The sequence below is a fragment of the Squalius cephalus genome (genome assembly GCF_949319135.1).
Source record: "Squalius cephalus genome assembly, chromosome: 1".
Taxonomy (NCBI): Eukaryota; Metazoa; Chordata; class Actinopteri; order Cypriniformes; family Leuciscidae; genus Squalius; species Squalius cephalus.
Genome location: NC_137122.1, coordinates 58,288,649 through 58,314,945, shown reverse-complemented (window position 1 = coordinate 58,314,945; position 26,297 = coordinate 58,288,649). Strand labels below are relative to the sequence as shown.

The 26,297-nt window shown below is 43.1% G+C and overlaps 2 protein-coding genes across 4 annotated transcripts; both read right to left on the bottom strand.

Moving 5' to 3' along the window:
- Positions 1-607: 607 nt before the first annotated feature.
- LOC307167964 (galectin-3-binding protein A-like) lies at positions 608-6,683 on the bottom strand. 2 transcript variants are annotated; one of them, XM_079887350.1, is made up of 6 exons: positions 6,518-6,683; positions 6,208-6,281; positions 2,610-2,816; positions 2,387-2,518; positions 2,025-2,286; positions 608-1,878 (listed from the first exon to the last, which is right to left on the bottom strand). In XM_079887350.1, exons 2-6 carry the CDS (start codon positions 6,278-6,280, stop codon positions 843-845), a joined length of 1,710 nt encoding a protein of 569 aa, XP_079743476.1. In that variant the 5' UTR covers position 6,281; positions 6,518-6,683; the 3' UTR covers positions 608-842. The 2 variants fall into 2 exon arrangements, with proteins under 2 accessions (XP_079743476.1, XP_079743477.1); XM_079887351.1 differs by having other exon boundaries at positions 6,514-6,640.
- Positions 6,684-11,432: 4,749 nt separating this feature from the next.
- LOC307168043 (galectin-3-binding protein A-like) lies at positions 11,433-24,782 on the bottom strand. 2 transcript variants are annotated; one of them, XM_079887583.1, is made up of 6 exons: positions 24,675-24,782; positions 24,323-24,396; positions 13,419-13,625; positions 13,196-13,327; positions 12,823-13,084; positions 11,433-12,676 (listed from the first exon to the last, which is right to left on the bottom strand). In XM_079887583.1, the coding sequence occupies exons 2-6, from the start codon at positions 24,393-24,395 to the stop codon at positions 11,653-11,655; spliced, it is 1,698 nt and encodes a 565-aa protein (XP_079743709.1). In that variant the 5' UTR covers position 24,396; positions 24,675-24,782; the 3' UTR covers positions 11,433-11,652. The 2 variants fall into 2 exon arrangements, with proteins under 2 accessions (XP_079743709.1, XP_079743708.1); XM_079887582.1 differs by having other exon boundaries at positions 24,679-24,782.
- Positions 24,783-26,297: the final 1,515 nt, after the last annotated feature.

Genomic DNA, 26,297 nt, shown 5'->3' with positions numbered 1-26,297 from the left:
TAGTACTGACATGTGGAATTTACAAATAATATTAAACAACTTAATTAAACTCTTATTCCATTGAATCAGGCCATAAATGATGAGTAGTTCATCAGTAAAAAGTAACCAACATAATCTGATCATAGTTTCTTTTGTATTTTGTGCCATAATAAACATGTATCAGAGAAACTCAGTTTCAGAAGCACAGGTTAATTCAGGAAATAATTCAGGAAATACATGTAAATTAAGTGGTTTTTTTTTTTTTTTTTTTTTTTTTTAATTAGTTAATTTTAACATGTTTGTTTGGCAGCCATAACTGACAGTCATTTTTAATGAGTCATTTAAAGGTAATTTGGTCGTGAGGAGGTATTTTATAGTAATTTGGCTCAGTTTTGGAGTTTCTGGTGTACTTAAGGCTGAGAGTTGGTTCCAAAACTAAAACCTATTCAGGCCCAGCGCAGGGCCAGTTATGGGTTAGTAAATGGCTGAGAGTTATAGCCCATATGTGGCCCTTGTCTTTAATCCAGATCTTTGTGGCATGTGGGCCGTTTGAAAATGGGCTCTGTGGACCAAAGCTGGGCCACAAAAAAACTGCAATGTGAGGAATAAAGGGAATCAAACTAGCAGAGAAAATGAAAAAAAAAAATACATTTTTATTTTTATGGGCACTTGCAAAATTAAGCATTTTTATTGCTAAAACAATTAAATGAAACCTTTAAAATCAAGTGAAACATTTCAGAAAATTCATTCAAGATTATAAATGAATAACATGTATTTTAAAAAAAGAGACTTGATTGAATCTAATAGATTTGATTAGACTGAAAATGGCTATAGTAAACTACAGTAGCCAAATGTAACTGCAGTCAGATATACTCTGGACGCACAACAAATCTAAAACTGTAGTCATCAGGACAGGGGTTAGGCAGGCCCATACTGCTGTTGGTTTGAATCACTGCCAAGCTGTTTTTAAATTCTTGGACATGAAAGACATTGTCTTGATTCTTACAGGTGAGAATCAATCTGTTGCTGAAGCGAATGGTGTTAGTGTAACTGTACTGATTGCCACTTGCGAAGAACCTTGCAACAGGAAAAGATTTACATGAGACACCATAGTTAGAGCATTCCTGAGCATTACGAAAAACCTGGGCTTGCCACTGGACCTTCTTCTCTTTGTAAAGAGCACTAGGGTGTGCAGGAGTGGAGAAGGTTTTGAATCTGTTATTTTGACCATAGTTGTAGTTATAGTACGGGTAATTGTTGGTTGTGTCATTGATAAATACACTCCACTCATCAGCAGTGTAGATTCTGGGCAGATAATCATTACTCATGTTGTCCATTTTATTCCTGATCTTAGAGAAAGGCAGAGCATTGAATTGAAAACCTCTGAGCAGACCAGTTAGGTACAGTTTCTCATGATTCTGATGGAGAACACTTGAGGAAAATTGCATTTCATACAGTTTATCCACTGGGATCAAGAGGAAGCGGATGTGATTCAGGAGGCTGGCCTGTTGTTCTGAACTAATTTCATCACCTTTGTCTTGGATCCATCTCTCCAGAGCTTCAAGAAGAAAAGCTTCATCCTCCACAATCAGGTCTGAGCGCTGCAGCAGAGCGTCCATCATGTGAAAGGAGATGGTGCTCCACAGCGGAGAGCTTATGAGGAACTCACAGTTCCAGGAGAGATACTGAAGGACATTCTCCTGCAGAACAAGGTCACCTGTGCGGACGCCATACTCGTACATTGATAGCTGTGTCCGGAAGGTGTTGTCTTCAGGAAGGAGGGAAGTGAAGACCCTGCCAACGTCCTCCATAAGCTTCTTCACTCCGAATATAAATGACAGCTGATGGAGACATTGAGCCGAAGTGATGGAAACATCAATCTGACGAGTGTACAAATACCTGAGAAAAACAGTTCAGACACTGTAAGCATCTATCACCCATACTATATTCAGTAGAATTATGATATGCACTATTCAAAGCAACATTCTCGATTAACTGAGACAATTGGATTGAGCTACAAATTGAAGTGATCTTAAGAAATGTACCTGAGAAAAGCAGAGACATGAGGATGGCACGCCTGGCTGACATCCACTGTGAGGTTTCTGGACTCATTTGTTATGTTTAGTTCTGGATAAATCATGAGGATCATACGGTGCACACAAAACGCCAACTCTGCCTCTTCACTGAGGTCTCGTACTTTAATGCTGAAATCACAACCATCTCCACTGTCAAACAGAAGACCAAGATCATCAGACAAACCCAGACTGTTATCCACAGAGAACTGACGATTGCTGGTTATGTTTTTACCTGTAAAGAAAATATATAATGAAACTGATTAAATTTATGTAAATAATAGATATACAGTGGACAACTGCAAATATTTCTCTTGTAGACTATTTTTTCTTACCAGCCTCGCATATCACTCCTGCATCTTCTTTATGTGAGCAGTCAGTAACACCCCAGCCTTTAAAGCTGCAATCAGACAATGAGCTTTCTGAACCTTTACACTTCATGTCATCCAGCCAGATTGGACCAGAGCCTTGAAAAATAAATAGCATTTGGGGTAAAAAAAATTAGACAATTATTGTTACCATAGTGTGTAACAATAAAATGGACTGAGGATCATATACCTTCACCATATTGTCCTCCAGGCGTAACTGAGATTGCTCCAGGAAAACCCATCTGACGACACACCACTTGTGCTTCGGCCACGTCCCAGTCGTCATCACAAACTGTTCCCCACTGTCCATCATGATAGATCTCAACACGACCAGAAGAAGGAAGATTCCCCACCAATCTCATTCTGCCCTCCTGTGTTGGCTGCTTTGGTGTGTAACCTTCATTCAGCAGCAAAAAATTAAAAGATTTATTTATTTTACTGAAAAACACTTTAAAGACTTTAAAGCAGCCAATGAAAGGTGTTGCTTAACCTCAGCTAACTGTGCATTTGTTTTTGTAACAGATGTGTTTGGTTGTAAAATTCCACTGGATGTTTAAGACTATGTAGAGTACATTTAACATAAAAAAAATATGTTGTAATGTTTACAAATATTACTGTCATATTGTATTTATTTGATATAAAACTCACAACAAACCTGTAAATACAGATACTGCAAACAAACAATAGAGCTTTTTACACTCTTTTTCAAAAAGAAATTGGGGCAGTGATGAAGTGAGCAGGTAGGTTAGAGTCCAAAAGATGATCTTGAGGGAGACAGAAGAATGGAGACAGGGAGAAGTCCACTATGGGTAATTGAGACCGGACAATGAGCTGGGGTGAAGTGTGTGTACAAGTAGTGTAGGTAATGAGGGTGATGATGAGGTGAAGGTGTGTGTGAGGTCATGAACAATGTGCAGGTGCGACCAAGGAGAGTGATGGGAGATAATGTGCAGAACTGTGACAGTAGCGCCGTGTAACATCCCAGGGATGGAAGGGTGGGCGCCTTGGAGGCTGACAAGGAGGTGGAAGCCTCTAGGGTGGTGCTGGTTCAGACGGCCAGGGTGGAGCCAGCCATTCAGATGGCCAGAGTGGAGACGGCAGCTTCGGGAGACCAGGGCAGAGCCTGCAGTACGGGTTTATAGACCCCCCCCCAAAAAAATTCTTGGGGAGTTCCAGGCGTCGTAGCAGCGGCCATCTTGGACTAGGGATCAGGCGTGACGGCAGCCATCTTGGACGAGGGATCAGGCGCGACGGCAGCCATCTTGGACGAGGGATCAGGCGCGACGGCAGCCATCTTGGACGAGGGATCAGGCGTAGCGGTGGTCATCTTGGACGAGGGCTCTGGCGCGGCAGCGGGCATCTTGGAAGAGGGCTTTGGAAAGGCGGCCATGACGGGACAAGACTCTGGAACGGCGGCCATCTTGGGACGAGACTCTGGAACTGCGACCATCTTGGGACGAGACTCTGGAACGGCGGCCATCTTGGGACGAGACTCTGGAACGGCGGCCATCTTGGGACGAGACTCTGGAACGGCGGCCATCTTGGGACGAGACTCTGGAACGGCGGCCATCATGGGACGAGACTCTGGAACGGCGGCCATCTTGGGACGAGACTCTGGAACGGCGGCCATCATGGGACGAGACTCTGGAACGGCGGCCATGGGATGATGCTCTGGAATGTCGTCGAGTTCACCATCGCTGGGATGGCCGATGGTGAACGGGGACTCACTGCTGGCACACACCCACTCCACAAAAGCCTTGAAATTCTCCCGAGGTCCCCCATCAGGCAGGCGTGCCTTCATCTCAGCATTGAGTCCTGTGTGGAAGAAAATACTCAATGTCGGGGAAGGAGGTAAGGCACGCCAGGTCGAGGAATGCCGCAGTGTGGGCCTTGAGAGAATGCTGGTCCTGGTCCAGGCAAAGTAAGAGCACTGCTGGATCCATTTTCTGTCATGGTCCGGTCTTCTGTTACAAAATGCAGACACTGGAAGATGATAATATATGGGGCAGTGATGAAGAGGTAGGTTCCAAAGGATGATCTAGACCAGGGTTCACCAATCTCGGTCCTGGAGGGCCTCTGTCCTGCAGAGTTTAGCTCCAACCAGCTCCAACACACCTGTTTGAAAGTTTCTAGTATGCCTAGTGAGACCTTGATTAGCTGGTTCAGGTGTGTTTAATTGGGGTTGGAGCTAAACTCTACAGGACAGCGGCCCTCCAGGACCGAGATTGGTGAACCCTGATCTAGACGGAGACACAGAGGAAGGGAAGACGTGGCGACAGGGAAATCGCTGGAGACAGGGAGAATAGTCGACTATGTGTAATCGAGACCGGACAATGAGCTGTGATGAACCCTTACGGAACAAAAAAATATGGGAGTATACTGCAAAATATAATGCAATATATTACATAATACATTTTCATATATGGGAAACTAGTGCTTATATTTTTCAATATACTGCAATATATGCATTGACCATGTATGGCTATATATCAATGAATATAAAATATTTATAAATGAAGACAAACATAGCATTAAATGTAATAATCCCAAAGTTTTATCCTTTATTGTGTACATATATTGCACATACGTTCCCTTAAAAATGTGAATGTATTTCTGCAGAATGTAGCAGAGAGCAAAAGAAATAAACCAGAACTGGACCTTATCTGAGTCACAAAACCTGTATATATTAAATACTGTTCCATTATTTTTTTTATTTAAAAGGTTTTCTGGTATGTGTGAGTTTTTGGGGATACTAATGTGCTGAAGAGTAGAGCCTGTGGTGAGGTTGACGATTGGCCAAAGATTAAGACTGCACTATATTTTTTAAAAGTAATGACTGTGCACTCCTCAACTTAGGGTTGGTTAAATACTTTAGTATATGCAGATGTACTTTTGCTGTTGTCAACTAGCTTGAAAATATGAAACATTTATAATTTAAATAATTTAAAAAAATAAGAAATATAACATTATATACATGTGTGTTTATGTAACGCGTTCTCATCCTAGGGCGTCATATACTGACGCTTTTGACATTTCGTCTACATCCAACGCACATGGCACCCTTTAGCGTCAATATGACACACACAGAGCTTTGTTCGGTTATGGTTAGGTTTAGGTCTGGGGTAGGGTTAGGGTTAGACCGCTAGGAGGCGCCTTCTGGCCCATATCTATCTGCGTCTCATATTGACGCTAAAGGGTGCCATGTGCGTTGGATGTTTCATATTAGAAATAAGGTTAAAGAAATATATTTTAAACTCAGTCATCGATTTTATCTAGCTAATCATTATTTACAAAAAATGTAAAAAAACAAACAAACATTTAAACTGTACTTTCTGTAATAATTATCACGAAACCACCTTGGATTTATTTTGGCATTGTACTTTTTCTGTTATACTGTGGTGTAAGGTACAGAAATGCATTCATGAAAATATTCAGTGTTCAAGACCATCAGTCTCTCTCTTATGGGAAAATGTACTCTTTGGTTTCACAGATTATCCTGAAGAAAATGGAAAATATAATTTATTTATTTATACTTTTGACCAAATTTTATATTTATAAATGTAAGTTTACCGATCAGAAACCCAATTTTATACATTTGTTGACTGAAGTAAGGCTGTACGTAAACAGTATGACTCTCTGAATGACTCCTCCCCCCTCCCCCCTCCCCCCCACCCCCGGGCACCCTTTTCTTTTTCTTTTCTTTTTTATATAGTACTTTTTCTTTCTCTCTTTTTTTGTAACTGCAAACAATGTATTTTATATAAAAATTAAAGAAAAGGTTTACTAACCAAACGGCGTCCAATGTTGTGCTGAAACATGAAGAAACAGTAGAGGCAATAGAAGATACATGATTCTCCTCATGCTGGAAATATGGCAAAAAGCAGAGACAAGAACACAATTCTCAGCAAATTGAGTTACAAAAAATCTTGCCTTTCCTTTAAATAAGGAACAGAATATTTTGAGACTGGGATAAAACAGTAAACACATTTAAAGTTGTATTACTGCAACATGCATTTAAACAAGAACTCTCTGTCAGCACATCTGGGCTAAGGTTAGTGTCATAAAAAATGAATCTTTAGTTAATCATTTCATACAAACTTTGCTCTGTTGTTCCGTCCGTGCTGCTTCAGATCCTTCTCATGCAGTCCAACATGGGAAGAATGATACAAAAACAAAATGGTATCTCCTTCTTCTACAAAGTTTTATTGGTCAGACCCAAAGTTTATATACTCTTCTTGTTATGCATATTCATTTGATTTAGAACAAAGACTTTCACAATCGATTGGATAAACAAATGAATTTTATCATAAGCCCTCCTACTTCCGTTTACCATAGGTGGATGTTTTTACCTCTTTTCAAGGACAAATGTGTCCACAGTTAGAAAAAGAAAACATGTTGAAACAGAGCTGGTGCTCTAGCAAGGAAAGCAAAACTAAGAGAATGATGGGGGAGAACGAGTGGATCAACTTCCTGAGGGGATTGCGTCAGGGATAGTTCTCTGCTAAAGCGAAGAGGTCAACTTCTGATAACTTGTGACAAACCTGGTATAGTTAAATGGTCATCTGTATTATGGATCAAAGTAATTGTAGACCTATTTGCTTCATTCTTGTTTTCTGCAGTGTTTTAGCAAAATTATCTTTTTGTCTTCTTACTGTCTTTCTGCTATTGTTGTTAAAATAACCTTTAAAGGGTTAGTTCAACAATTTTTTTTTTATTCTGTCAGTAATTACTCACCTTCATGTTGTTCCAACCCTGTAAGACTTTTGTTCATCTTTGGAACACAAATTAAGATATTTTTGATCAAATCTGAGAGCTGTCTTACGCATAGGCTTCTATGTAATTTCAGTCTGCCGGCCTGGAAAAGTTAAAAACATTGTGAAAATAGTCCAAGTGACTACAGTGGCTCAACCTTAAGTTTATAAAGCGACGAGAATACTTTTTGTGCGCAAACCCCCCTAAAAATAGCGACTTTATTCAACTATTCATTTTCTTCCGTGTGGGTCTCTGACGTAAGTTCACGAGAGTGCCACGACGCATATGCGAGAACTGAGAATATGACGCAGATGGGTCTCTATGTAGTGTTTAAAATGGTTCTAAAGTGTGCATTTCCTGGATGTCCGAATTGTGAGAAACCAACGAGAAAACGTAAAAGTGCCTTACCAATGCCGCAAAATGAATGGCTTACATTTCACACTTTCCCATCAAATGATCGTGAGCGAGCGTCATCTTCTCAGTTCTCACGCATGCGTCATGCATGGCGCTCTCGTGAACTCACGTCAGAGACCCACACAGAAGAAAATGAATAGTTGAATAAAGTCGTTATTTATTTAATTTATTTTTTGTGCACAAAAAGTATTCTCGTCGCTTGATAAACTTAAGGTTGTAGTCACTTGGACTATTTTAATGATGTTTTTACTAACTTTTCTGGGCCGGCAGAATGAAATTACATAGAAGCCAAGACAGCTCTCATATTTCATCAAAAATATCTTAATTTGTGTTCTGAAGATGAACGACAGTCTTACTGGGTTGGAAAAACATGAAGGTGAGTGATTACTGACAGAATTTTCATTTTTTGGTGAACTATCCCTTTAAGCCTTTACTGTGGTACTCTTTAGCACAAGAGCGAAGCAACCAGCATGGAGCAAAAGGGCTTGAATGAAGCACGTTTGGCTGTAGATAAATTATTAGAGGATGTGGCGCAAAAGATAATTACCGTAAATGACCCTGAGCACTTATGGTGTGTAACCCTCCATTGCAACCTCCACTCTCTGTAGACTACACCTCTCTTGATAGCATGTCCGCTCTGCAGTTCAGATGGTAGAGAACAAATGGACAGGAGATGCTGGTCGGCACATAGAAAACTTGCCAGTAAGGACTATGAATTGATGGCGCCTTAGCAATTTATGTATGCTACACAGTAAAATCCCCAGTGTTAAATTAACACCACTCATGTTCATATGTGTCCACTCTACACAGTGTTAAAATAACACTGAAGAAGTGTTGAAGTTAATTAGATAATTAGGTGATTAATTAAGTGACAGAGTATTAGTGAAAAACAGCTGTTAACAAGCAGAATCACTGAAGGAATCTGAAACAACTACAGGAATACAATAATGAGACAAGCAGAAACGTCTCGGGTTAACTTTGATATGTAACCCGATACTTTGAATAGGGAACGAGGCGCTGTAGCGATGAAGCGATGGGATTTGCCCACAAGGGCGGAGGTGGTCCTGCAGGGCTTAAATGGGAGAAGAGGGCGGGACTTCCAAGATGGAAAGAAAGAAGGCGAAAGGTAAGTGGCCAATGTGTCCTCAACTGCTGGAATGCTAGTATTGCCCTGCTTCACAGAACCAACCAGGTTGGTGAAATCAGAGGCCGCCGCATAAAAAAAGGCTGCTTCTAGGGTATTGAGATCTTGTAATGAAGACTGAATCGAATGAAGAATAGATTTTGTACAGTACATTTCTCCAAACTCAGGTAACTGCTCTCAAAACATTTAACACAGTGATCTGTACACTTTGTAATTGTCCTAAACAGATAGTAAATTCTCCTTCATTTCATACAAATTACAAAACGCCGCCTGGCGTTCCCAGACACCCTTACCTGTCGATTGTAATCATCGATAAGGGAGTGATCCAATATGTCAATATGTTATGAGTAAGTGAGGTGACAGGAATGTGAAGTCTATGAGCGAGTTTACGGTCCATAAAGTTGCCCTCCGCCCCCGAGTCCAGTAAGGCTTGGCAGTCGTGTGTGCCAGCTGCCCATCTCAGTCTTACCGGGAGGAGCGTGGATGATGATTATGATGAGGTCTTCTCGGCGGAGATCCCACCCGATAGTAGCCTCAGGTTTACTACCAGGCTTGGCCTTTTACTGGGCAGGCATGTAGGAAGTGGCCCGCTCCCCCACAGTAAAGACAGAGTCCCTGGGATATCCGCCTTTCCTTCTCCTCCAGGGAAAGCCGAGCTCTCCCTACCTGCATGGGCTCGTGATCGAAGACGGGGCTGACCGTGTCCCCGCCGCTGGTCCATGGACCTCCAGTGCCTCCAGGCTCTAGAATCGCATTTGTAAGTTCAGATCAGCGAAATAAATATGAGAAATAGTTAGCAAAACATGCAGTGTATTAAAAACAAAGTAAACTGACCTGTGTGCAAAGTTTCAAGAGTTTCAAGAGGTGACTTCACACCTCAAGTCTCACACCTCTGAGCTGCATAGCTTTTTTTTTTTTTTTGATTTACAGTAATCTTGTGATATTGTGGCATCAGTATTATGACAATATGATATTAAAAATGTTTTAAACAGTCATTATACAGAGAAAAAAAAAATAGCTATTTTATTTTACGGCACACAGAGACATCAAGAATCAACATATGAATCTCAACAATGGTGACAATCAACAAAGCTTGTTTGTGACGTACAGCACTGATCTGAATATTTTGTTGATTGTCAGCATTGTTGAGATTCATACACTGATTCTTGATGTCTGTGTGAGTCTACAAAAACATTTTCTGCATTATGACCATACAATCTTTATGAGTCTCACAGCACTGCAGGAGCTACTACAGTAGTACTGACATGTGAAATTTAATTTTAATTTAAACTTATTTAAACTTTAATATCAGCGAATCAGGCCACTAAATGATGACTAGATCAAAGTGACCTTCTGATCATAGTTTCTTTTGTATTTTTTTGCCATAATAAACATGTATCAGATAAACACAGTTACAGAAGCAAAAGAAAAACTGATGTTCAAGAGTCAAGAGGCCAACTTAGGGGCTGTTTACATGACACTGTTTAAAAAAAAAAAAAAAAAAAAAGTAAAACATTTTATTCATTTTGGCCATTCATTTACCTGACAACGGCGTTTTGGATGCCTGAAAATGCAAACTTCTGAAAACAGGTTTCAAAGTGCAAGTTTTTGAAAACGGTCTCTGTGTAAAAAAAACGTGAATCTCTGAAGAAGATGACGTCATGCACATGCTTATTACATCTTTAGTGTTTCATCACCTTCTAATGGCCTGGCAACAGAATACAGCATTCTTATTAATTATTAATTTCCGCAGATCCGTGTGAATGGGGATCCTTTTTGACAATGGTGTCGCCTTTACACTGAAAATTCAAAAGAGAAACTTCTCAGTTTTAAGCATATCTTTGTCGTAAATGTACCCTAAACACTGATCATCATAATGGTGACATCAAATTTATTATTTTCAATAAAACATCAACATATAATCCTCTGGTAATTCTCAATAAGAACTTTTATATGAAAGAAATAAAGTCTGGATTTTAATAAGTGAAGATGCTGAGATATTGAGAGATCCATTAGTATCTAATGTTCTTTTGGGATTTAAAGGGTTGTCTGAGTTTTTTGGGTCACCATTGTGCTGAAGAGTAGAGCCTGTGCTTCAGTCCAGGATGGGCCAGACAACATTGATGTTATGCTGCATGTTGCTTTATTAAAGAGGTGGAAACTGTTTAGTTGCTGATGCAGTGAAATAGTTATGTAAATTCACACATGTTTTTAACTGCAAGAGGTTCATATTTAACCGTTTATGTCTTTGTTGGTAATAATTCCAAAAATACCTTCAAAATAACAGTGTTTTTCTGTTAAATGTTTAATGAAACTTTAATGAAGTTTTTTTTTTCTTCTTTTTTTTAAATGTTATTTTATATAAATTAGTTAATTTCAACGTTTTTGTTTGGCAGCCGTAGCTGACAATCATTGACTTTTTTTGTGTGTAAATAAGGCTCAGTTTCCGGGTTTCTGGTTTACTTACGCCTTTGAGTCGGTTCCAACACTAAAACCTATTCAGGCCCAGTGCAGGGCCAGTTATGGGTTAGTGATTGGCTGAGACTTGGGCCAGTTATGGCCCATGTGCTCGTCTTTAATCCAGATCTGTGCCACTCGAGGGCCGTCATTCTTTGTGGCATGTGGGCCATGGGAAAAGGGGCTGTGTGGACCGGAGCTGGGCCAGAAAAAAATGTGAGCAATAAAGGGAATCAAACTAACAGAGATAATGAAAGAAATATATGTTTATTTTTAAGTGCACTTGCAAAATTAAGCATTTTTATTGCTAACACAATTAAATGAAAACCTTAAAATCAAGTGAAACATTTCAGAAAAATGATTCAAGATTATAAAAGAATAACAGGCATTTTAAAAAAAGAGACTTGATTGAATTTAATAGATTTGATTAGACTGAAAATGCCTGTAGCCAAATGTAACTGTGCAGTCAGATATACTCTGGACGCACAACAAATCTAAAACTGTAGTCATCAGGACAGGGGTTAGACAGACCCATACTGCTGTTGGTTTGAATCACTGCCAAGGTGTTTTTGAAGTCTTGGACATGAAAGACATTGTTTTGATTCTTACAGGTGAGAATCAATCTGTTGCTGAAGCGAATGGTGTTAGCGTAACTGTTCTGATTATCCTCAGTGAAGAGCCTTGCAACAGGAACAGAATTACATGAAACTTGATAGTTAGAGCATTCCTGAACAGTAAGAAAAACCCGGGCTTTCCACAAAACCCTTTGCCCCCTGTAAAGACCACTAGGGTGTACAGGAAAGTAGATGTTTTGGATTCTGTTACTTTGTTCAAGGTATGGGTGTTTGAAGCTGGTAACATTGATAACTAGACTCCACTCATCAGCAGTGTAGATTCTGGGCAGATAATCATTACTCATGTTGTCCATTTTATTCCTGATCTTGGAGAAAGGCAGAGCATTGAACTGAAAACCTCTGAGCAGACCAGTTAGGTACAGTTTCTCATGATTCTGATGGAGAACACTTGAGGAAAACTGCATTTCATACAGTTTATCCACTGGGATCAAGAGGAAGCGGATGTGATTCAGGAGGCTGGCCTGTTGTTCTGAACTAATTTCATCACCTTTGTCTTGGATCCATCTCTCCAGAGCTTCAAGAAGAAAAGCTTCATCCTCCACAATCAGGTCTGAGCGCTGCAGCAGAGCGTCCATCATGTGAAAGGAGATGGTGCTCCACAGCGGAGAGCTTATGAGGAACTCACAGTTCCAGGAGAGATACTGAAGGACATTCTCCTGCAGAACAAGGTCACCTGTGCGGACGCCATACTCGTACATTGATAGCTGTGTCCGGAAGGTGTTGTCTTCTGGAAGGAGGGAAGTGAAGACCCTGCCAACATCCTCCATAAGCGTCTTCACTCCAAAGATAAATGACAGCTGATGGAGACATTGAGCCGAAGTGATGGAAACATCAATCCGACGTGTGTACAAATACCTGAGAAAAACAGTTCAGACTCTGTAAGCATCTATCACCCATAATATATTCAGTAGAATTATGATATGCACTATTCAAAGCAACATTCTCGATGAATTGAGACAAATGGATTTAGCTACAAATTTAAGTGATCTTAAGAAATGTACCTGAGAAAAGCAGAGACATGAGGATGGCACGCCTGGCTGACATCCACTGTGAGGTTCCTGGACTCATTTGTTATGTTTAGTTCTGGATAAATCATGAGGATCAAACGGTGCAGACAAAACGCCAACTCTGCCTCTTCACTGAGGTCTCGTACTTTAATGCTGAAATCACAACCATCTCCACTGTCAAACAGAAGACCAAGATCATCAGACAAACCCAGACTGTTATCCACAGAGAACTGACGATTGCTGGTTATGTTTTTACCTGTAAAGAAATATATAATATATAAAATATAATAAAGCTGATTAAAATTATGTAAATAATAGATATACAAGCGCACATCTGCAAATATATCTCTTGTAGCCAATTTTTTACCAGCCTCGCATATCACTCCTGCATCTTCTTTATGTGTGCAGTCAGTAACACCCCAGCCTTTAAAGCTGCAATCAGACAATGAGCTTTCTGAACCTTTACAGTTCATGTCATCCACCCAGATTGGACCAGAGCCTTGAAAAATCAATAGATTTTGGGGTAATTTTTTTTTGGACAATTATTGTTATCATAATGTGTAACAATAAAATGGACTGAGGATATATACCTTCACCATATTGTCCTCCAGGCGTAACTGAGATTGCCCCAGGGAAACCCATCTGACGACACACCACTTGTGCTTCGGCCACTTCCCATCCGTCATCACAAACTGTTCCCCACTGTCCATCATGATAAATCTCCACACGACCAGAAGAAGGAAGATCCCCCACCAATCTCATGCTGCCCTCCTGTGTTGGCTGCTTTGGTCGGTGATCTTCATCCAGCAACAGAAGATTTAAAGATTTATATGTTTTACGGAAAAACATGCTCACAAAAAAAGACTTTTAAAGCAGCCAATGAAATGTGTTGCTTAACCTCAGCTAACTGTGCATTTGTTGTTGCAACAGATGTGTTTGGTTGTAAAATTCCACTGGATGTGTAAGACTTTGTAGATTACATTTAACATAAAAAAAATGTTGTAATGTTTACAAATATTACTGTGATATTGTATTTATTTTATATAAAACTCATGACAAACCTATAAATACAAATACTGCAAACAAACAATAAAAGCTATTTACACTCTTTTTCAAAAAGAAATTGTTACTACATCATATGTTTGTTACATAATGCAGACACTGAAGAGGAAGATGGAAGGCGAACAGTGAGTTTATTGACATAATGGAGCAGTGATGAAGTGAGCAGGTAGGTTAGACTCCAAAGGATGATCTTGAGGTAGACACAGAGGAATGGAAGATGCTGGAGACAGGGAGATTGCTGGAGACAGGGAGAATAGTCCACTCTGGGTAATTGAGACCAGACAATGAGCTGGGGTGAAGTGTGTGTACAAGTAGTATAGGTAATGAGGGTAATGATGAGGTGCAGGTGTGTGTGATCATGAACAACGTGCATGTGCGACCAAGGACAGTGATGGGATATAATGTGCAGAACTGTGACAGTAGCCCCCTCCTCCCGGAAGGCACGTCCTCGTGCCATGTAACATCCCAGGGGTGGGCGCCTTGGAGGCTGACGAGGAGGTAAAAGCCTCCAGGGCGGTGCTTGTTCAGGCGTCCAGGGCGGAGCTGGCCATTCAGACGGCCAGAGTGGAGCCGGCAGCTCAGGAGACCAGGGTGGAGACGGCCCCTCCCCCCCCAAAAAAAATCTTGGGGAGCTCCAGGCGTCGCTGGAATGGACTCTGGACGGGGACAGAGACTGGAGCCACTTCTGGGCTCTGGACGAGGATGGAGACTGGAGTCACCTCAGGATTCAGGATGAGGACGGAGACTGGAGTCACCTCAGGATTCAGGATCAGGCACGGCGGCGACCATCTTGGACGAGGGCTCAGGCGTGGCGGCGGCCATCTTGGACGAGGGCATAGGCATGGCGGCGGCCATCTTGGACAAGTCTCTGGAATGCCGGCCATCTTGGGATGAGACTCTAGAATGGCGGCCATCTTGGGACGAGACACTGGAATGGCGGCCATCTTGGGACGAGGCTCTGGAATGGCGACCATCTTGGGACGAGACACTGGAATGGCGGCCATCTTGGGACGAGACACTGGAATGGCGGCCATCTTGGAACGAGGCTCTGGAATGGCGGCGGCCATCGTGGGACGAGGCTCTGGAATGTCGTCGAGTTCACCATCGCTGGGATGGCCGATGGTGAACGGGGACTCACCGTTGGTCAATACCATAGACTGTAAAAAATATGGACAAAGCGTCTGTGACGTCACCCATAGACTTTCTGAAGAACGGTTTTGAAGCCATTTATGGGGGGTATGGGCGGCGCCATCTTGGAAAATCTTGGGAAATCCTAACCCCGCCCACCTTCTGACTCAGCGCGCGTCACTCAGCTCGCTCTGCTACTCCGGTTATCTCTGTGTATATTTTAGGCAACGAAATATGTTATAAAACACCATACTAACTCTTTTCGTTTTCATTTAAAGAAATCTTAAACATTATAGCCACACAAATGTGGTTCAGGCAACGCATATTGATTATATTCAACTGCACATAACGTTTGCCTATTTATGAAAAAACAAAATATAAAACACAAACCTGCCTCTTTTCGTTTTAAATATAATATAAAAATATTAAACATTTTATGGTCCAGGCAATATGTGCATTTGTTCTAAACAACAGATTATGCAGTAAACAACATTACAGATCATCTTCGTTGTATTAAAATTTAAAATGACAAAACTCAACCCAGTCTCTTTTTGTTAAATTTCTGTTTTATCAATATTAGCCATTATAAAAGTATAAGTAAAAGGTATAAGAAGCTATACAAATAAAGCAAACAATTCAGTCAAACATACAAAGTCAGCGCTCTAGTCTAACCATACATCGGTAAAGTTAAATAGCTTATAAAGTTATGAAACTTCCCCTCAGCCAAAACGATTGCCCAGGGAAAAAATTATAGATTCACGAGACCAAAAATCGCCCATTAGATATACACAAGACGAATTATATCTCATGTTTAACCACTACAGAGATGCCAGAGTCCGCGGCATTGGCGGCAAACCTCAGAACGTCAAGCCGAGGAAAGGCTGTTCCAGGCGGGGTACATGAATGCCGAGCGCCCGGTCATCGCTGGATCAACTGGATAAAATTTTCATAAATCTTTAAATAAACCACAGATTTGAGCTTTAAACAGCTACATTCTCGCCTGAAAAACTCTTAAAACTACATTTCATGATACAGAAACAGTAGTATATGTCAACTGTATTAAAAAATGGCGCTTCTTATGTTGTCATTCTCGTGGCGCTGCCTTGTCAGCTGTCAATCAAGCTGTCAATCAAAGTTAACCACGCCCTTATTGTCATACATTTCATATCAAAATACGATCTAAACAAACGAGTTAGAAAAAAATTCACCCCCCTCACAGTTGTCAGGCACTCGGAAGCTATCGAAAAATACAATAAAAGTCCATGGGACCAACCTGTAAAAACGTACTTGGTTACTTACGTAACCTCGGTTCCCTTAGAGATAAGGGAACGAGTACTGCGTTGCAAACGCTGTGGGAAAACTCCTTTTCTCGAGAATATTGAAGCCTTTATTTTAAAACGCATTGCATGCAGCACAGGCGACAGCATCAGGCTCGCGCGAGCGAGCTGATAGGCTGTGCTGTGGGCAACTGCACGAACCAATGGCGGATCAGCAGAGGCGCGCGAGCCAATCAGGTCGCTTGGCACACTGCCAGTGTCAAGAGCGCGAAACTGCACGTGATCAAAGCATATAAATATAGATAATAATCCGCCATTTGACAGGTATAATCGACTGAAGCGAAAAACACCTGACATAAGAGAAATAGCACGGCAAGGCAACGCAGTACTCGTTCCCTTATCTCTAAGGGAACCGAGGTTACGTAAGTAACCAAGTACGTTCCCTTACGAGAACGTTCTCTCGTACTGCGTTGCAAACGCTGTGGGAACGCTATTTAAAACGCCGTGCTATTAATCTTTTGGCCGCTCTGACTCACCAGAAGTTCCGGGAAGTTACAGAATAGCCAGGATAAACGAGACCGAACATCGGGCCCAGAGATTATCCAATAATTAAGATCTGGGCCAAGGGCCAGATTAACTTAATCATAATTCATAATGACAGCTTGTGTGTCCAATTCCAAAACTAGTCTGGGTCCACAGAGCCAGGGTCTAGACAGAAAGAACTCGTGCCTGCAGGGCAGGAACATCTAGGTTATAGAACCTCACAAATGTGGACGGAACGGACCAGCCGGCCGCCGCACAAATGTCCTCAATAGGAACACCACTCGACCAAGCCCACGAAGAGGCGACGCCTCTCGTGGAGTGAGCTCTAACACCTATGGGACAAGAGAGGCCCAGTGAGGTGTAAGCCAGAGCATTGGCGTCAACTATCCATCTGGACAGCGTGAGCTTAGTCACAGGAAGGCCCTTGGTTCGGCCCCCGAAACAAACGAAGAGCTGTTCAGACTGTCTGAAAGAGGCCGAACGCTCCAGATAAATTCTCAAAGCTCTGACGGGGCAAAGCGTGAGAGAATCACTGTCCTCTTCAGAGGAGGGAAGAGCTGACAGAGAAATAACCTGGGCTCTGAACGGAGTTGAGAGCACCTTAGGCACATATCCATGTCTTGGCCTAAGAGTGACCTTGGAGTCATTAGGGCCAAACTCCAGACAGGAAGCGCTAGTAGAAAGCGCCTGCAAGTCCCCTACTCTTTTAACTGACGCCAGTGCTAGAAGCAGGGTGGTTTTCAGAGAGAGGGGCTTGAGATCAGCTGACTGAAGTGGTTCAAAGGGAGGTCCCCTAAGAGCCCGCAGGACCAGAGAAAGGTCCCAGGCCGGTACAGACGGTGGCCGAGGCGGGTTAAGCCTTCTGGCGCCCTTAAGGAAACGAACTATAAGGTCGTTTTTACCTAAGGAGGCTCCGGCTTCCAATACGTGAAAAGCAGCAATGGCTGCCACGTACACTTTGAGAGTGGAGGGGGAGCGACCCGCATCCAACATCTCTTGCAGAAAAGAAAGCACTTTTGGCACTTCACAAGTGTGTGGGTCGAGGTTCCGAGCTAAACACCAGCTGGAGAACGCTGACCATTTAAGGTGATAGAGGCGTCTAGTAGACGGAGCTCTAGCCTCCATAATAGTGTTCAGGACACCCTCTGGGAGATCCTGGGGTACCCGTTGAGTGGCCATACATGTAGGGCCCACAAGTCGGGACGGGGATGCCAGATTGTCCTGTTGGCCTGAGCCAGGAGGTCGCACCTCAGTGGAATTGGCCACGGGTCTGTTACAGACAGTTGCATCAACTCTGGGAACCAAATCTGGGTCCGCCAGAGAGGAGCCACCAAGAGAACCGCGCTTTTGGTGTTCCTGATCCGTTCGATGACCTGAGGGAGCATCGAGACCGGAGGAAACGCATAGAGAGGAAGGTTGGGCCAGTCGTGGGCCAACGCATCCCTGTTCTTTGAAAAGAAGATTGGGCAGTGACAGTTGTCTTCTGAGGCGAAAAGATCTACTTCTGCCTTCCCGAAGACCTCCCATAGCAGGAGAACTGTCTGAGGGTGGAGAGACCATTCTTCTGGGGGAACTGTGCCCCGAGAGAGCATGTCTGCTCCTGTGTTCAACGTGCCTGGCACGTGAGCTGCCCTGAGCGAGCGCAGGTTGGTGTGAGCCCAAAGTAGGAGCTGCGTGGCTATGGCAAACAGGTTGCGGGACCTGAGGCCACCCTGGCGATTTATGTAAGAGACCACCGACATATTGTCCGTCCGGACCAGCACGTGGTGTCCAGCCAGGTGAGGGAGGAAGGTTTTTAGGGCTAGAAAAACTGCTCTCATTTCGAGGCAGTTGATGTGTAGGCGTTTCTCCGAGCTCGACCAGAGGCCGGAGGCAGGCCTGCCCTCGTACAGAGCTCCCCAACCCGAGTTGGAAGCGTCTGTTGAAATCACCCTCCTCTCTGAGACCACCCCCATGCTTACGCCCTGCTGGTACCAGCTGGCGTCTTTCCAAGGGGCCAGGGCTTGAACACAGCGCTGGTCCACCTTGATAATCAAGTGGCCTGAGTGCCAGGCGTGGGGTGGCACCAGAGGTGCTAGCCACAGCTGAAGAGGACGCATACGCAGTAGGCCGAGTTGGAGTACTGATGATGCAGAGGCCATGAGGCCAAGGATCCTCTGAAACGTTCTGAGGGGTACATAAGAGCCCTCTGTGAACGATGTCGCGAGCTGCTGAATTGTTAGAGCACGGGCCGGTGTGGGCCATGCTCTCATAATTACGGAGTCGAAAACTGTTCCCAGGAACGTGATACGTTGGCTGGGCAACAGAATACTCTTGGCAAAATTGACCTTGAGCCCTAGACATTCCAGATGTCTGAGGAGCCAGGCTCTGTGAGTATGTGACTCCGCCTCTGACTGAGTCAATATGAGCCAGTCGTCGAGGTAGTTCAGGATGCGCATGCCCCGCTGTCTCAGGGGGGAGAGAGCTGCATCCATGCACTTCGTGAATGTACGAGGTGCCAGTGCCAGTCCAAATGGTAGGACTGTGTACTGGTATGTCTGCCCCTCGAAGGCGAATCTCAAGAATGGCCTGTGGTGGGGGTTCACTTGAATGTGAAAGTAAGCGTCTTTTAGATCTATTGAGAAAAACCAGTCGCCTGGGCGAATCTGCGCCAGGATGTGTCTGGTCGTGAGCATTCTGAACGGCCGTGACATGAGAGCCTTGTTCAGATGTCTGAGATCTAAAATGGGTCTCAGGCCGCCGTCTTTCTTTGGAACAAGAAAGTAACGGCTGTAAAAACCTGACTCGCTCTGAGAAGGGGGGATCTTCTCGATGGCCCCTTTGGCCAGCAGACTTAACACTTCGGTGCGGAGGACATGACTCAGTGTGCTCCTTACCGTGGTCTGTATAACCGCGTGAAAACGCGGTGGTCTGCGGGCGAACTGAAGCGAGTAACCGCGCTTTATGATGTTCATCACCCATTCTGAAACTCTGGGGATAGCTTGCCAAGCTAGAGCCCGCAGAGCCAGAGGCATTATCATATCTGGAACGCCCGGAGTTGGGGGTTCGAACTGACATGTATGTGAGGGGGAAATTTTGCTCGATTTGTGCTTTTTGTGGGTCGCTGTTAAAACAGCGTTTGTGTGCAGGGGTGCGTGACAGGTGACGGGCCCATGTACTGCATTTAAAACTGCTCCAACCGCCTGAACTGAAGAGGGGGCTGAGAGTAGCACTCGAGCGATCTTCGGGGCTGGTCCGGCCGCGGCGGGACAATGACCCCTCTTTATGTCGGTTAGGACGGCTTCTTGGGCTCGTGATCGAGCGTGAGCTTCGGCCGCGGGCCCTGGCGCTTAGGGAACGGGAACCGCTTTGCATGCTTCAGGCGCTGGCTGGTCTCAGCCACTGGGCGGGGCTGGAGGACCTCTGAAGCTACCCTCTCAGGTCACGGCGTGCTCTTGGGGCGCCGTTGGACCGAACTGGAGCGTTTGGGTAGAAAATGCTTCATAGCGCTGGAAGCTTTTTGAGCCTCAGTGAAGCGTTCTGCGAAGCCGCTGACAGATGGGCCGAAGAGACCAGATGCCGTGACTGGAGAATCGAGGAAGGCGGTCTTGTCTGCGTCCCTGATTTCCGTCAAAGTCAGCCACAGGTGGCGCTCTAAAACAACCAGGCTGGCCATATTGCGGCCCAGGGCTTGAGCGGTGGTTTTTGTGGCCCGTAGCACCAAATCCGTCGCACTTCTGAGGTCCTTAAAAGTGTCTGGGTCAGGGCCTGACTCGTCCATAGAGCGGAGGAGCTTTGCCTGAAACACTTGGAGGGTCATTTGAAGAGCAGAGGCGGCTTGACCGGCGGCAGCATAAGCGCGGCTGGCAATGGCCGAAGTAGTTCTGCACGGCTTGGATGGGTGCACAGTTTTAGACCTCCAACTTCCTGCAGTGGGAGGGCATAAGTGTGCAGCGACCGCTTCCTCCAGTGGGGGGAGACACACGTAACCTTTTTCTTCAGCGCCGTCAACAGTGGAGAGCGTTGAAGAAGCCGATGAGCGCGTTCGCGCTGTTGGCGCCCCGGCAGGTACCACTCGTCGAGGCGGCTTCTGGCGGGCTCGGCTGGGGAAAGCCAGTCGAGTCCCAGCTCGTCGACAGCGCGAGACATGACACGGAAGAGTTCGGCGTCGATGTTCGCTCGGGTGTCAGAAGGATCTAACTGAGAGGGGGGGGCGGGGTCCGCGGAGCCCGACCAATCCTCACTCTCAGATGCCGCCACAGAAACTGCGTCATCCATTTCTTCAACAGATCCGCCAAAAGAGACGAGTCCCGCCGCTTCAGACGTGGGGCGTTGGTCGCTCTGAGAGAACAGAACTGGAGAAGAGGGCGTGGGCGAAGCACGTGGAGAAAGGCCCGACGTGCATTCGCTAAACTCACCGCGTTCAGGACGCCTCTGATCGCGCCGCTTCTTCCTACGGGGCTCGCGAGGCGCCGAAGATGGAAGACGGGCGGGACCACTCACCGACGAAGCGAGCGCGAGTCTCGAGCGGAGAGTAGAAACAGGCATCCCGTCGCAGAGAAGGCAGCCGCCTTTAGTGAGCGCTGACTCGGCGTGCTCAGGGCCGAGGCAGGCCGCACACTGTGTGTGTCTGTCAGACACATGCAGGGGACCCCCGCAGGATTCACAAATAGAGAGCGGCATTTGAAACAACGCCGCGCGCTGTGAAAACAGCGATTTAGCTCTTTTAGAAAGCGAGAGATAGAGAAAAAGGATACTCGTCGGATGCCACAGGGAAACGCTCAGCTGGCAGATGCCGGGATGCGAAGCTGTTCCGCTGGACGGCTGTTCGACGACGAGAGGCTTCTATCCGGAGAAGATCAGCGACGAGGTGAGTCGAGAGCTGAAGGAGATTAAATCTGTCAAATGGCGGATTATTATCTATATTTATATGCTTTGATCACGTGCAGTTTCGTGCGCTTGACACTGGCAGTGTGCCAAGCGACCTGATTGGCTCGCGCGCCTCTGCTGATCCGCCATTGGTTCGTGCAGTTGCCCACAGCACAGCCTATCAGCTCGCTCGCGCGAGCCTGATGCTCTCGCCTGTGCTGCATGCAATGCGTTTTAAAATAAAGGCTTCAATATTCTCGAGAAAAGGAGTTTTCCCACAGCGTTTGCAACGCAGTACGAGAGAACGTTCTCGTAAGGGAACATGAATTTATGCTGTGAAAACGGACATTTTAACATGGGGGCTATGGACATTTGCTCCCTTTTGGGACCTTCCCCTAGCGGATTTTCGATGTATTGCAGTTTTTCGCACTTCCGGGTAGGCTTCATTTTTCAGATCAGAATGTTGCCGCTTGGTCAATACCCACTCCACAAAAGCATTGAAATTCTCCCGAGGTCCTGCACAGGGCAGGCATGCCTTCATCTCCGCATTGAGTCCTGTGTGGAAGAAAACACTCAATGATCGGTCGGGGAAGGAGGTAAGGCACGCCAGGTCGAGGAATGCCGCGGTGTGGGCCTCGAGAGAATGCTGGTCTTGGTCCAGGCAAAGTAAGAGCACTGCTGGATCCATTTTCTGCCTTGGTCCGGTCTTCTGGAGACAGGTAGAATAGTCGACTACGTGTAATCGAGACCGGGCAATGGGCCGGGGTGAACCCTTACGTAAAAAAAAAAAATATATATATATATATGGGAATATACTGCAAAATATAATGCAATATATTATATAATACATTTCCATATATGGGAAACTAGTGCTTATATTTTTCAATATACTGCAATGCATTGATCATGTTTGGCTATATATTAATGAATATAAAATATTTATAAATAAAGACAAAAATAGCATTACATGTAATATTCACAAAGTTTTATCCTTTATTGTGTACATATATTGCACATACATGTTCCAATGTGAATGTATGTTCACACATATATATACACACACATTCACGGAATGAGTTACAACAGATTTCTAGTTCCCAGCATGCTTTGCTTCTGACTGTTAAAGGAGAGCAAATGTTAAAATGAAGTGTTATTTAATGTGTTTTGCTTAATATTAATATAGGGGGGAAATCTGTTAGTGTGTAATGTTCTATTATTTTTTAATTTAAAAGGTTTTCTTGGTATGAGTTTTTGGGGTCCCCATTGTGCTGAAGAGTAGAGCTTGTGGTGAGGTTGACGACTGGCCAAAGACTACAGTATTAAGATTTTATTTTTAAAAGTAATGAGTGTGTACTCCTCAACATAGGGATAGTCTCTTGGTTAAATACTTAAGTATATGCAGATGTACTTTTGCTGTTGTCAACTAGCTTGAAAATATTAAACATTTATAATGTAAAACAGGGAGCACACACAACTTTTCAGGTTTGAGTATTTAATTATATATTTATTTTGCCACATTTAACTTTGTTGGACTTTCACAAACAATGTTGGAATTTAAATGTCAATGATTTTTTTTCCACATTTGTTTATGCATTGATCACTTGTTTATTTATTAATAATATATCCTGTTTTTCATGCAATAAACCCTTTAAAATGTGATTTTAAGATTGTTTTTATTATTATTACTGTTATTATTATTATTAATAATAATAATTTTGCATGCAGCTGCCACACACATAATTCAATTGCAATTGCAATATTTGGTGATTTTATTTATTTATTTATTTATTGCAAAACTGTGCAGCCCTTTCCTATATCTCTATCCATGATATTGATCCATAATAAGGATGATTGGATGAGGGATGGATGTATGGATATCTATCTATACAGATGTACTGTACAAACAATATCAAACTAGCTAAAATAGTACTGAATTATGTGTGTTACACACAAGTGTTACAACTAACCCCTCTTTCTGTCACAATTAATTCTGCATATGGGGCAAGTTGTAACATTTGCACTTCTGTCACTTTCAGTGCAACTGTACGAAAATGGTAGGTCCTAGAATATAAGTGTTCATTTGTAGCAGAGATGTGTATGTTGCTTGTGTAAAAAAAAAAAAAAAAGATTAATCTAACTTAATTATTTTTTAAATAATTGAGCCAAAACCAAAATGTGTCCCGCTCTCCCCTACTCTTTGGTTTCATGGATTATCCTGAAGAAGATGGAAAATATAATTTATTTATTTATACTTTTGACCAAATCTTATATTTATAAATGTAAGTTTACTGATCATAAACCCAATTTTATATGTTTGTTGACTGAAGTAAGGCTGTACGTAAACAGTATTAGAGACTCTCTGAATAAGAAAGCTGTCAAGACTTTAAAAATCTGCGATCTTGACAACATATTTAGTATATATTTTAATACCTGAATGCACTTTTATTCTGATATTTATGTTACCTGGCACCCTTTTCTTTTTCTTTTCTTTTTTATATAGTATTTTTTTCTTTCTCTTTTTTTTTGTATTGTATGTATAATGTTTAATACTTTAATTTGTACAAAATGTATGTTGCTTAAAAAAAAAAAAAAATGCAAACATATTTTATAAAAAATGAAAGAAAAGGTTTACTAACCAAACGGCGTCCAATGTTGTGCTGAAACATGAAGAAACAGTAGAGGCAATAGAAGATACATGATTCTCCTCATGCTGGAAATATTGCAAACAGCAGAGACAGGAAAACAATTCTCAGCTGAATGAGTTACAAAACATCTTGCATTTTAAATAAGGATCAAAATATTTTGAAACTGTGATAAAACGCTGTGTAATCACATTTAAAGGCTGCCAACATTTTTATTTTACGAAAATGCTAAATTTGAGAAGTTTTATTACTGCAACATATGCATTTAAACAAGAACTATCTGTCAGCACATCTGGGCTATGGTTATTGTCAGAAAAAATGTATTGTTTAGTTAATCATTTCATACAAACTTTGCTCTGCTGTTTCGTCCGTGCTGCTTCAGATCCTTTTCATGCAGTCCAACAAAGAATGATACAAACACAAAATGGAATCTCCTTCTTCTACAAAGTTTATTGGTCAGTTTATATACTCTTCTTGTTATGCATATTCATTTGATATAGAACAAAGACTTTCACAATTGATTGGATGAACATTATCACAAGCCCTCCTACTTCCGTTTAACATGATGTTTTTACCTCTTTTCAAGGACAAATGTGTCAACAGTTAGATAAAAAACATGCTGAAACACAGCTGGTGCTCTAGCAAGGAAAGCAAAACTAAGAGAATGATGGGGGAGAACGAGTGGATCAACTTCCTGAGGGGATTGCATCAGGGATAGTTCTCTGCTAAAGCGAAGAGGTCAACTTCTGATAACTTGTGACAAACCTGGTATAGTTAAATGGTCAGTCAACTGTATGATGGATCAAAGTAATTGTAGACCTATTTGCTGCAATCTTGTTTTCTGCAGGTTTTTTGTAAAATTATTATTTTTTCTTCTTATTGTCTTTCTGCTACTGTTGCTAAAATAACAAGTCTTTAATGTGGCACTGTTTAGCATAACAGAGAAGCAACCCGCATGGAGCAAAAAGGGCTTGAATGAAGCACGTTTTGCTCTAGATAAAATATTAGAGGATGTGGCGCAAAAAATAATTAACGCACTGCCCACTTTAAACTGTAGAAACGGTAAAATGGCACAGTTATGTCCCACTGTCTGGATGGAACCAGGTCCTCCACTCTCTGTAGACTAGACCTCTCTTGATAGCATGTCCGCTCTGCAGTTCAGATGGTAGGGAACAAATGGACAGGAGATGCTGGTCGGCACATAGAAAACTCCTCGCCAGCTTCTGTAAGGACTATGAATTAATGGCGCCTTGGCAATTTATGTATGCTACACAGTAAAATCACCAGTGTTAAATTAACACCACTCATGTTCATATGTGTCCACTCTACACAGTGTTAAAATAACACTGAAGAAGTGTTGAAGTTAATTAGATAATTAGGTGATTAATTAAGTGACAGAGTATTAGTGAAAAACAGCTGTTAACAAGCAGAATCACTGAAGGAATCTGAAACAACTACAGGAATTCAATAATGAGACAAGCAGAAACGTCTAACTTTGTTATGTAATGTGTCCTCAACTGCTGGAATGCTAGTATTGCCCTGCTTCACAGAACCAACCAGGTTGGTGAAATCAGAGGCCGCCGCATAAAAAAAAGCCTGCTTTTAGGGTATTGAGATCTTGTAATGAAGATTGCTGTAAAATGGTAGCTTCCTTCTAATGGGGCACGACGTGACAGGCCGCTCAGAAAACGCTTGTCGAGCTTGGAGGACTGAGAATCACAAGGCTTGTCAGGCCACTCATGAGCTTCTCAGTAGCACGAGTTAACACATCCACGAGCTCAGTGTAGGCCGCAGAAGGCCACGTATCCTGGTCGCTAGGTGGGAGATAGTCTGTCGAGGGCCCAAAATCCTCAGATTTAGAAGTCGGGGTGAATAAAACATCCTCTGTTCCAAAGGAAATTACATTGTGTGCTTCTGAACTGGGGCATAAAATATGTTTTATTACAGTTTTTCTCAATTGCTTAGGGGC